Source organism: Enoplosus armatus, chromosome 8 (genome assembly GCF_043641665.1).
Source record: "Enoplosus armatus isolate fEnoArm2 chromosome 8, fEnoArm2.hap1, whole genome shotgun sequence".
Classification (NCBI taxonomy): domain Eukaryota; kingdom Metazoa; phylum Chordata; class Actinopteri; order Centrarchiformes; family Enoplosidae; genus Enoplosus; species Enoplosus armatus.
Genome location: NC_092187.1, coordinates 3,193,737 through 3,206,011, shown reverse-complemented (window position 1 = coordinate 3,206,011; position 12,275 = coordinate 3,193,737). Strand labels below are relative to the sequence as shown.

The 12,275-nt window shown below is 39.5% G+C and overlaps 1 protein-coding gene across 2 annotated transcripts; it reads left to right on the top strand.

Moving 5' to 3' along the window:
* The first annotated feature begins 6,879 nt into the window (after positions 1-6,879).
* szrd1 (SUZ RNA binding domain containing 1) lies at positions 6,880-12,249 on the top strand. 2 transcript variants are annotated; one of them, XM_070910373.1, is made up of 4 exons: positions 6,880-6,996; positions 8,344-8,393; positions 8,879-9,139; positions 10,185-12,249. In XM_070910373.1, the coding sequence occupies exons 1-4, from the start codon at positions 6,949-6,951 to the stop codon at positions 10,294-10,296; spliced, it is 471 nt and encodes a 156-aa protein (XP_070766474.1). In that variant the 5' UTR covers positions 6,880-6,948; the 3' UTR covers positions 10,297-12,249. The 2 variants fall into 2 exon arrangements, with proteins under 2 accessions (XP_070766474.1, XP_070766473.1); XM_070910372.1 differs by having other exon boundaries at positions 8,870-9,139.
* The last annotated feature ends 26 nt before the right edge of the window (positions 12,250-12,275 follow it).

The following is a 12,275-nucleotide window of genomic DNA, read 5'->3' as shown; positions in this document are numbered from 1 at the left end:
TCAAATAAAGTTATTATATTTGGGGTTAAGTTTAGCATGAGGCATCCTGCTATCTAAATTTACTGTGCGGTGCGTCGCAACGTTACAGCATGAAGCTAATAGGCCAGTTAGGGAGACGTATTTAGCCAGCTAACGTTATACTGGTTTCTAAATAAACCCGTTGTTGGATTGTAAAGTAGCAGCATATGTCCGCACATTAAGCGAAAAGGTAGACGAGTGAATCACTTCTAAACCCGCTGTGTGATGTGGGTCAAGAGGGTGATGCTAACACATTAGCTAGCTAACGTTGGCTAGCTAAAACTAGCATGGACGAGTGTTGCTAAACAGCTTCTGCGGCTAACTACTTGATTTTAAAGGAATAGTTAGTACAGCTGGCAGAGCTAGAAACTGGAGAACCTATAACTGTGTCCGTAGCTCTGCTTAAAAGCCTAGGTGCAGTGAACGACGACATTAACCAGCGTGCAGGTGAAATGGTTAAACAAACCTGAAATATGCGCAGCGGTATTATGGCACACCGGAAGTCTTAACGTGTGAGTAACGTTTGTAAAGCTTCCGGTGTGAAACAAGTACTTCTTCCAAGATAATACGATATAATATAATGTAATACAATTCTTTTCCAGTTTTTACGGAGCCAAACCAAAACATCAATTTCTTTCATCTCAACCTGTGTTGCCACTACCACAGTTATTATGTTTATGTGTATCATGTTATTGCACATCTTCTTAATGCTGTAATCCACACAAGTTTATGTGTTGTTTTTCTACTTTTCTAACATTAGACCTCCACATGCGCCTGTATGTAGCCTGTATGTCAGAGAAAACCCCTATTGACTGTTCACAGTGTGATTTGCAGTTCATAAGTTGATACAAGAAAAGTCATTGGGGCAATAACACTAATAATACTCTATATGATACATCTCTGAGATATCAATAGCTCAGAGATTGGGAGAAATGATGGTAGATTTAGATGAAAATGAAGCATACCCATTGTTTGAGGAGATGGAACTAGAATATAACTTATATGTATATCATGTATATATCATATATATATATGTACTGATATATGTAGATACATCTGCAACTATCTGTAAATATACTTCACGTCTGTCCTTTGGGGTCTTCTAACATCATGAATTAAAGACCTAGTTACAGTAAAAAGACAAAGCAAGGGCATCCTTGTTGGTAAGATACCGTGTACTTTTCCCTTAATTTAAAATAAGTTTGTTGTGGGTTTAGGAGATAATACAGGATCCAGAGCTGCTGTTTGGTTAGTGCGTCTGATTGAATTATGCAGTGACTTTGAAATCTCATCAAACAAAAATTAAACAAACATTAAACTATTTTGAAATTGCGTCTGTGTATTATCAGTGACTAGTTCAATTTCAATTATTAGATACTTTGCTGTGTTTCAGCATCATACACTGTATATGATCAAAGCCACAGAAGAGGCCTCGAAAGGTCCTTTAAAGCTTGAAATTGCTCAAAGAAAGTCCGTAAACCTTCTCAAAGCACCTGTTGCATAATCAAAACCTTTTTGTAACCATACAAAATCCAGAACCTTCCTCATGCCTGTGAATTTCACGAATGGCAGCATTAAGTGTTTTTATGTATCACAGGACATTTTGAGGCGCATTACATCTGCTGTGACCTTGTTAATGCTACAGCAACACTCAGGGAAAATAAATCCTGGACTGCCTGAATCTCAAGTTTGCCAAAACTGATTGATTATTTCTTATAACTCATGTGGATACACAGAGAAGTTTTCACGGTGATACTGGAACTGATGTTGTAGTAATGGTTTCACTAAAATCAAGTAAAAGTACATTTAAGTCTTCTCAATGTGCAAATGTAATCTGTCTAAACATACAGAAACCATAAGGAATCTCACCGTTTTTCCTGCTTAAAAGGTGCTTTATGTGACATTTTATGATACATTACTATATTTACGGCAATGACATGAGTGAAGGGCTGAGATTGCTGGATATCTTTACATTTAAAAACAGGGTTAGAGGGCGCTGTTAGTCCAGCACAAACAGAGCGTCAACGTGTTTATCGTCTGCAATAGAGCCAAAGAGAAAATCTTTGAAACGACACAGTGATATTATATTTTTCATGCAGGAGAGGAAGTGTCATGAAAATCTTCAACATATACGTACTCGACTTTGCAGTTCACTATCTGCACAGGATGTGATGAAACCGGAGACTAACAAACCACACAGATCTTAAATGACCCTTTATCTCTGAGAAAGAGTCATATAACGAGGTGGAAGACAAAAGCTGGACTACAACCAGTGGGTTTACGACATGAACTATGGCCAAGGTCTCTTAGCAAGCAGGAGGCATGACTCTCTCTGTCTCAGTCGTGGCTTTAAAAGTGCTGGAAAGCAGAGCTTTCTAGACAAGCAATTGACTGAGACCGACTCAGACAGGTGAGCACATTTAAGTTTATTTGAATATAGTTTATAGTTTGAATTCTGCTTTGGGTGGCAATTGTTAAATCACTGCTTTGAGGCTAATTATTTCATCATGTGATCTGATTTTGCTCCGGGGCTGATTAAACAGTCTAAATACTTGGCTGGCAGGATTCATTTTAAATGTCATATGTAAATCACATTTACTCTTCACTTAAAGTACATTATGATGCATTACATGCAGATTATTCTTTTGACAAACTGGCTGCAGTAAGTTGATTTTCATCATTACTATACAAAATGAGGTCATATTCAACATTTTTTGTCCATTTTTACTGTAGTCAAGAAGCCTAATAATGCTTTATGGATACCAGCGGTCCAGACATTTTGTTACACACAGACAGAAGTCTTCGTTCTCACAGGTTCAGAGCACACAGTTCATGTCTCTGGGCTGTGAAGCAGTGAGTGAACAACTTGCCTCATGGACCCCAACAGTGCCGGCAACGTGCAATATGATCGCTGGAATGAGGACAACATCAACATGAACGTAGAGGCGCCACAGTCTACTATGATGAGGTGAGACAAAGTGATACCCGACAAGATGTCAAATCAAGGTCAAATGCAAGGTCAAATATAAAGGTTTATATATATCTTATATAATTTATTATAAGAAAATGTGGATAAAACCATATACTGGGACATGTATGGACTAAACTGATGTATGGGTTTGATGGGGTTGAAAAAGGTTCATTTCATGTCACAAAATATAAAATGAGCTTTTAAACCCAGCATAAGTTCAATTCTAAAGTACCATTGCGCTTTTCAAAACCTTTGCAGTCAAAATAATGTGAAAATGTGGTGAAACCAGGTCATAAAACAATGTTAGAAGGACAATAGTCGCCCAAATGCTGTTTGACCTGACTCTTCTGTTTCATTCACAGGATCTACAACACAGTTTGTATCGGCAGCACTGGAATAGCAGTGAAGGCGGCCGGAGCTTTGGCTGCACTGGTGTCCATTTACATCATAGGATACGTGACAGGATACTACGTCCACAGGTGCTGATGATGGAGCCCTGCTAAAAAAAAAAAGAAAAAAAAAAGAGCTCTGAGATTCTGGATAATGCACACGCTAAAAAGTTTTCTTTGATTGATTTCTGTGATTCAGAAGCCATGTCATTCTGACAGGGATATATGACATGGATTTAATATATATATATAGAGAGAGAACATTGCAAGGACCACATGTAAATTTCCTTTTGCGGTGTGATCATGTGTCTTTCATTTACTTCATATCAACATTTTTGATGCATGAAAAATGAAGGTTATGTAAAACTTTGTAAATGCTGTCCTAATAAAACTGCAGCATCGCAACCATGAATCTATGGAGAGTTGACTGAATTTCAAGTGCAAGTGCAATACAGTACATTTACTGTGTATCAGCTATACTAATATTTCATCAAACCGCTGTAGATTATCTTCACAGTCTCTGCATGTCCTCTGCATGTCCTGCTTTAAGAAAAAACAGTTGACGTATCAATTTGTTGGACTCTGAACTCCAAGCAATGACTTTCCCTTTCTGTAATATTCAGAAACCAACGTAGCACGTAGCAAGTCTTTCATGTCTTTAAGTATTAATGCAAAGCATGATATTCATCCTGCAGCTAAAACTCTGTTTGGCTACCAGTTTATACGACGAATTGTCAGGCCAAAAGGCAGTTCATGAAACCCACTACATTTTTTACAAGCACTGGTATTAAACACCCAGTGTCTGTAAATTCTTTTCAGGAAAACGGTCATCTTCTGCACAGGAGATGATGCATTTTTACAGCTTTTTTCAAAGAACTGTGTAGTCAGTATGAACACATATATCCACTGTGGGTGAACCAAGGAAAAAGCACTACAAACAGAAAGCCAGACTTCATTAACATGAAATCTAGGCCTACACTGAGTGCTTAACACAACTGATTCTGAATAGTTGTATCTGCTCTGCAATGGAACGTCATTTCTGCATGTTAAATATACCTACCACTTAATTTCACAGACTGTATGTGTGTGTTTTCTTTGATGCATTCAATTCCCCCGTGGCAGCCCTGGCCCAGATGTTGATCTCAGAGAGATGTGTGTGTTACATCTCTGAAATATTCACCACTGCGGACATGCAATCTGTAACCCACATTGTGGACATATGGGACTGGATGTTCAGAGCAGGAAATCACTGGTGCATACTGGAAACCTGAACCTGGGGTTTCAATTTCAAGTCACATTAAAGAGCTTGTTGTTTGGCTTGTGGCCGTCATCATCCAACACATTACAAAGACCATTTAACAAGATTATCAGGTGCCCATGTGTGCACTGAAACAGGTTTTGCTTGCTGTAATCATTGCTCCTGTTCATAGCGGTCATTAAAAGATCCCCTCAAGCTCCCAGTCTAACTGATGTGACAAAATCCACAGTCCTCTGTCCTCTACTTGATTTGACTCACTCAAACTGCTGAAGCCTCATGTTAGCCTCAGATAAACTTTGGAATATATTTTTGCACAAAAAAACGACTTTTGTCCCCCATCACTTACATTGAAAGAGCATTAAAAAAGGGATTTTTAATGGCCAGCATGAAAAGGAGGAATGATTACAGCAAGAAAAACCTGTTTCAAGACAGAGAAACAGACAGAGAGAGACAAAGTGAAGCTTACTATGATCAGAGTGTCAATGATGCTGTTACAGGTCTGCAGGCCCGTTCAACTTGTGACCTTCAAAAACAAATCTTTGGTCATCTGTCTGATCACATAAATATTTATATCATTGCATATGTACAAACCAAATATATATTATACCATAAAATACCATAAAAACATCTCTGGGCTACAATGAGACAATGTGGCACATAAGAAAAGCTGACATGCATATCACTTGGGTTATTCAATTCATTTTTATGTTTGTCAATATCAGCTTTACTATATCTGGTACAAATCCTGATGACAGCAGCATATCATTTGAATCTCTCTCTTATCTTAGAACATAAGTATGATAGCGCGGAAGCAAATATAACTCCGGTAGTAATAAAACAACATTTCTGTGTACAAAGTCCAATAAAAACAAATTAGATCATTGAGAACAGATTAATTTCACCACTGAGAAAGAAAGTGTCTGTGCTCAGTTGAAAACACACACACACACACACGAGTCAGTCATGTCAGAAATCATAATTAACAGTTTAAATATCATGTAATTAACACTTCACATTTCATTTTTTCACCTCTGATGAAAACAACCTGCACTCACACTGTGATCTTAATAAGCTTGTGATGCCTTATAAGATCTTATTATGTGCACTACTTTATGAACATGTGTTTACAATATAGGCCAAATAGCATAAAGGTTTAGAAATAAGTCATTTAAAAATAGTTAATAGAAAATAAAACTGCAAACTACAGTATCATGTTCCAAACTGAGTTTGAACTAAATCTGACTAAAAATATCAGCTGTGGTCCCACAAACCTATACAGAAACAGTCTTACTAAAAACTGAGGGGACACTTTGTGCCACCAATCCTCAACAGTCCTCCTAACTCAACCAAGAATATCAATTTATTATTCTTGGGAATAATTACATTTTCAAAAAGGGATGCAATTCTAGAAATAATGTGACCGATATGTCCTAGAGGGCCGATCACCTCTGGGACCACAAAGACAGCCATCACTGAGCCAGACTCTTAACAGCAAAACTACACTGGTTGTCTGTAATAACCTCTGAGCCTGAATTGGCTCTAATGCTACATTCTGATCAGATCACAAGTACAAGAATAGGAGGTATGAATAAAAATATTTCAAAGTCAGTTATAAAATTATATGGTAGCACTGTAGTGTACTGCGCGTGTCCCTCTGTGATCAAAGATGTGTGACAGCACTGAGTAAAAATACTCACATTTACATATGAGGTTTGGCTGAGAAATCTCAAGGCAACAAGGTAACTTTCCCTCAGTGCATTTATTTATACTGCACTCTCTACCTGTATGGAAGTTAAGGGTTACCAATATCAAAATGAAATCTTTTCAGCAAATTGAAATTTAATTTTCCATGTGCATGTGATGTATGACAAAATTTAAAAAAGAAAAATCAAAAAGAAATGCTGAAGCAGAATTGTTTAAATGAATAATTGTTATACTCTGTTATGTTGCCAATATCACATTTGTGAGGCTTTTCGAAATGGGGGCGATTGGGGCGCATAAGCAAATAAGGAAGCCATCACCAGCCTCCTGGGTCGAACACAGTTCACACACCTGTAGCATGTTCAGCGCAAATGACAAAACACGTATTTTACGTTTTCTTGCAACACACTTTAGTTTGTTCGCTGTTCACCGTCGCTTAGGTGTGATGTAGTTGGCCACTTTTGGCGCATTTCTAATCCGCTGTGCAAAGAGAGGGTATCACGCTCCGGGGAAATCCGTCAGTGTGATGTCAAAGGCTGTGGACGGCCGAGAGGCGGATCTGAAGGAGCCCAGGACAGCCAACTCCACAGCGTGTCTGAGCAAAATGAAACATGGATGAGGAGGTCGTCGAAAGTTGGGAGGAAGCTGCTGATAGTGGGGTAAATAATGAAAGGCTCAATACGCCTTCAGTCCAAGGCAAAATATAAATGTGGTAGCTTCTTTATACGCACAGGGCTGCTAGGAGAAGTTCTCTAAACGTTGTTCCATGTTAGCGACTCCCACGGGCCAACAATGTGGCTAGAGCTAGCGTTAGCTTTGAGAAACTTGGCGAGCTAACGTCAAGCAGCTAATGAGCGAGACAGGCTTAACATGGCCAACTAGCAAACTATCCAAGTTACGGTTGCTATTTGTAACTTATTTCGCAGGAAATAACGTTAATACGCTTGATTATTAGCTAACGGCGGCCAGCTAACCAATGTATAACGCGAGCAGAACCCACAAAATTAGAGTTCCTGTTAAAATGCTTAGGTTGGCGTTAGCGAATGCTAAGCTAGCTATTCATTGCATGGCTAACATGAAAACGTTGGTTTACTCGTTGCAAAATATACACACCACACACAAGGCAATTGAAGCCATGTAACGACCCACTCTCGTCTCTTGTTTAATTCGGCATACATTTTAAAACGCTAATAACTCGTATCCTAACCTTTTATTCACATTATTCCCCACGATTAACCGATGCATTCTGTAGACGACGACTAGTAGCATTGCGAATCAATTTAGAGGGTCGAAATTTTAATGTCATAAAGTGAAGTGACTTTGGGACAAGATCGGATGTTTTACCGATTCTTAAAAAGATCACAGTATCAGTTAACTAGGAGGTTGTGGTTCCTATAGCGCATATTACATGGAGCCTGGCTCAAACTATGCATGCTATGGTGTCAGCTTGCTGAAATAACTTGGTGATTTTCTGCAGTTTACGAGGCCAGGTTGCTGTTGGACAACAATTTCGGCCATGTTGTCAAGTAATTATCAGGCAGCGAGCTAGTTATTTCGCCATATAACTAGCTCGCTTTCACTGGCAAGTTGGCTAACATTAGCTATCGTCACGGTAGTTTTGGCAGACTATCGTTAGCTCATGACGTCAAGAACGTGGCTCCGAGAAGAAGTTGGTCAGGACGTCAGCAGCTCGTCGGGTTGAAGTTACTGCTCCTTTTTAACATGTCTCCATGTGTTTAGTCTGTATAAAACGCAGTTTCCAAAGTGCACCTCATCTAAACTTATATTAACACATGATGCAGGCAACATCAGCCTGCTAATGTTAGCTAGCTGAGCCCTCTCTGTTATGATTTGGCAGATGTCCTACACATGTATAAATAGCTTGTAACTGAATCCAGCTTTCCATCCACTGTTCGACTTGCTTACTACCTGTCGCACCAAATTAATCTCACCATGTCGTTTGTTTACATGAATACATGTTTGGACTATCCCCCCCCCCCCCACAGGAAATGGAAAAACGGTTAGAAGAGAAGCTAAGGATCAGCCAGAAAGAAAAGTAAGGCCTTAAAAGGTAGAAGAAACATTGCCCAAATTTGTGACCTTTTTTAAATGATTGCTTTTATTTCCATTCAAAACTAAACTGGGTCTTGGTTATCTGTAAAAGTACACATCTGAACACAACCAAAGACTTGTTACAAATGATTAAGAGCCACTCTTCAGTTCACCACAAAGGTGATCTACCAAGATGATTTGATCCACTAAATTAATTTTATAAATTTTCTCATTCATTCATTTTTATTATTTTTTTTGGCAGAATTGAAGAGCAAATCCTAATTCAGAAATTGTCTTAATGTGTTGTACTGAGTATGTAACTTTGCTGATAAGCATGGAAAAACTGAATCAGTAATACATTTTGTTTTTTGTCATAAGTCTTTTGGGCATGGATGTATCATTTAAGCTGTCATGGTAATGGCCTCCTGTCTGTCATGTCACTAATTTTGCACGGACTGTGTCCTGTTGGTCTGCTTTCAGAGAGTCAAGTAATAATTCTCCACAATCTCCATTGAAGACAACCATGGTGATACAAGACGACTCTCTACCAGCAGCACCCCCACCTCAGATACGCATTCTGAAGCGACCTGCCAGTAACGGGTCATTGGGGTCACCCTTGAATCAGAACAGGCCTACGCCACAGGTCAAGTCTCTGGCCCAGCGTGAGGCGGAGTACGCCGAGGCCAGGAAGAGAATACTTGGCAGCGCCTGCCCAGAGGAGACGCCTCAGGACAAGCCCAACACTGACAGGTAATAATCCACAAATATTGACAGTTTAGAGGTTTTACTCACAGCCTAATAGGGCCTTGCTGAAGGGCACTTGCAGTCGGTATATTCCACGTCGTGCCTAAGACTGTGTTTGACGTTTTGTGAGCCAAATGAAAAGGAATTATTTTAGGGTCTCCCCATCCACCTTGATTCCAGTAATTAACATATTTGGTTGTTGACTACTTAAATGTGTTCATCACCAAGGCACAGTGCCATCTTTTACTCTGACTCCAAAACAGAATTTTTTTAGATTAACAATTTGATTTGACCTTTGATCCAGAATGTTTTCACGCTATGCTAACATTTATACTACAACTTATAGGTTAACGCCATAAATAAGACAAATAATGTTAGCAACACAAGCTAACAATCAAAACAATAGCTAAGGCAGTAGCCACTAAAATGGGACTACTTCCAGCTGAATCCCAGATGAATTGTCCGAATCCACACATCAACAGGGTTGTGAGGAGCTTTGTTAACCTAATCTCCTAGTGTTACTTTTGTCTGTAGACTACGGCCAGCAGAATATATTTTGTTTTTCTTTGGGCACGAGGTGGAGCCTAACAATAATATAGAAAGCTCTGTGACGCAACTTTGCCAAACTTGATTAGCTGGTTCTTGTTTACACTTAGTTAAAGATGCAGTTCTTTTCATTTTTGTCCAGTTGTTTTTGAATGGTAGTGAATTGTGCCAAAATGAATATAAAAGCAACCAAAAACCAAAACAAAAAAATCAACAATGGAAAAAAAAAAGAAGAGCAAAACTCAAATCGCGCTATTAAAAATGTTTCTTTAAATACAGTTTTGAAGCTAACTCTCCTAAAACCAAGAAGGAGCACTATAACTAAAATCATGTGTGGAGACCTGTCTGTAATTAGGAGCGTTCAGGAGAAAGACACTCGTTGAAAACAAGAATGCTGCTGAAACTTTCCAACTGGAAATTAGTTGTGAGCGGGTTCTGTCCAGCAGCTGGCACGTGTAAAAGGCTGCTGTCTCTAATTTATTCCCGTTTCCTCTTTTTCTGCCAGGCCAGGGCGCAATAACTCTACATTGCCTTCAGAGGACACCCGATCAAACAATCACACTGTCGGACAGCCAGCCGGCCCAGATGGCACCCAAGGGTTCCGACAGCACAGATAAGTGGGCCCCAGCCATTGAGGGGAGAGAGATCAAGGGCCACCTGAGAGCAAAGATGGCACTGTATTCTTAAAACTTCCTTCCTTTAGTTCCTTTGTAACGGACAGGCTGCGAGTACAGCCGCACTGCTGCCCAACTCTTCCCACAAGCAGTCGTGTGGAACTGACAGGGAGCGAGGAACTCCAGGAGGAAGTCAAATGGAAATGTCCTCTGTTCTCTCCCCACTCCAGTCTGTTTGACACTGTGATTATGGACACCTTCTGGACTCACTGTGATGATCCCTTTAAGAGACGCCCCTCACCTCCACCTCTCTCCTCCTTCAGCCCCCAGCCGCTCCGTCTCAGGATGCCCCCCAAGGCGAAAGCAAAGACTTCAACAAAGGGTGGCAGAGAGAGGAGAAGTGACGGGCTATAGCAAAATGAGATGAGCTGGTACTTGGGCAGCAGCAGCTTCTCCCCAGCAATAATACCAGACATCACATCTCACCTTCACATGTTTTCAATTTTTCAGATGTTTGCTCACAAAGTTTTTATGTTTTTGTTTTTTTTTCTTCCATGCTTGTCTTTAAATATCTATACTAGGGATGCTCTGATATCTACCGAGCGCAGATAAAAGTACTTCACATTATACACACACCACCACCAACATGTTCATTGAAACATGTATTTAATATTGAGATTTTTTAAAAGAAACATAATATTTGCAGTTTTTATGGGATAGGAATATTCAAATGCTAGGTTTTGGTTCCTCCTTATATTTTAAACAGACAACCCGTGCTGCAGTTTGTGGCGTCAGATCTCACACACTCACCACTAATGCTGAGTACTTAACTGGTAACTGAGCTGTTGGCATTATCAGTGCATCCCTAATAATTAAATTGCCATTTGTTTTTAAAAACTGAGGGTAAGGGTCGTGTATGTTATGTTGTATATCTGGCAAGATCTGTTTACGGTTTTTTTAGTTGTTTTTTTTTTTTTAATTAAGCTTTTCAGCTGTCTTCCTGGACTGTCACATCCTTATTTCTATTGAAAAGTAAAATCACAAAAAAGTGTGGAAGTCATTTTTAAGTAGCTTTTCTGCCTTTTTGTATGAGATGGCAGCAATGTCAGCAGTATTTTAATCAAAATGAACCAAAATCCCATTTTAAAGTCAACCTGTGTGTGTATATATATCAGTTAATTCAGATGTCATTATTTGAAGGTGGTGTTGGCAGCAGCTCGATGGAGGGTCAGATGTGGGAATGAATTTACTGCTTTCCTTCACGCGCCTCTCCGTCACATCTCCACCTTGTCAGCGGTGTGCTCGTTCCTTCATGTCCCTCACTGACGTACAGTACGTAGGAACTCAGGTGCAAGTGAACGAGACTGAATGAATGAAATGAACTAAGATTGTATTTTTCCAGCATGTTTGATTGCTCAAACAGCAAATGTCCGTATTAAAGCTTTGTTAGAAACAGTGCTATAAAGAGTGTGCGGTGAAGTGTAACTGAAACGATGTCCATGTCCCAAGATGAACAAACGGTAACCCCCCCCCCCCTTCAATAACTGTTGGTCCACTGCTGAAGTGGAACATGGACACAGCTGTAATTGAACCACAGAGGTAGTGAATACTGTCCAGGACCATTGTGCCCAATAGATAGTTCTTAGTTTTTCACCTTATTTGTTCAAACAGAGAAAAGATCTCAATAAAGCCATATTCAGTGGTGCACATCATCAATAGAAAATGGTTGTCGGTTGAATTCAGCTTGTGCCTCCTGTATCACATCTTTACTTCCTGGTTGTTGATTTTATTACTGTAGTTCAAGAAACTGAATATAACTGAGGGAGAATTCACAATACTGGTAAGAGAGTTCAGGAAATCTAGCAGCAGAGCAGGAGACAACTGGGTTTAGCTAAGCTCTGAGTGAGAACACAAACTGCCTGTAAATACTGATTTAATAAAAATGATTTGCAAAAACTTTGTGATGCATGCATCATTCCTTT

Coding starts and splice junctions, on each gene's coding strand:
- szrd1 (XM_070910372.1), top strand. CDS start 6,949: ATGGATGAGGAGGTCGTCGAAAGTTGGGAGGAAGCTGCTGATAGTGGG. Junction 8,394..8,869: donor AGGATCAGCCAGAAAGAAAA/GTAAGGCCTTAA, acceptor GTCTGCTTTCAG/AGAGTCAAGTAATAATTCTC. Junction 9,140..10,184: donor GACAAGCCCAACACTGACAG/GTAATAATCCAC, acceptor TTTTTCTGCCAG/GCCAGGGCGCAATAACTCTA.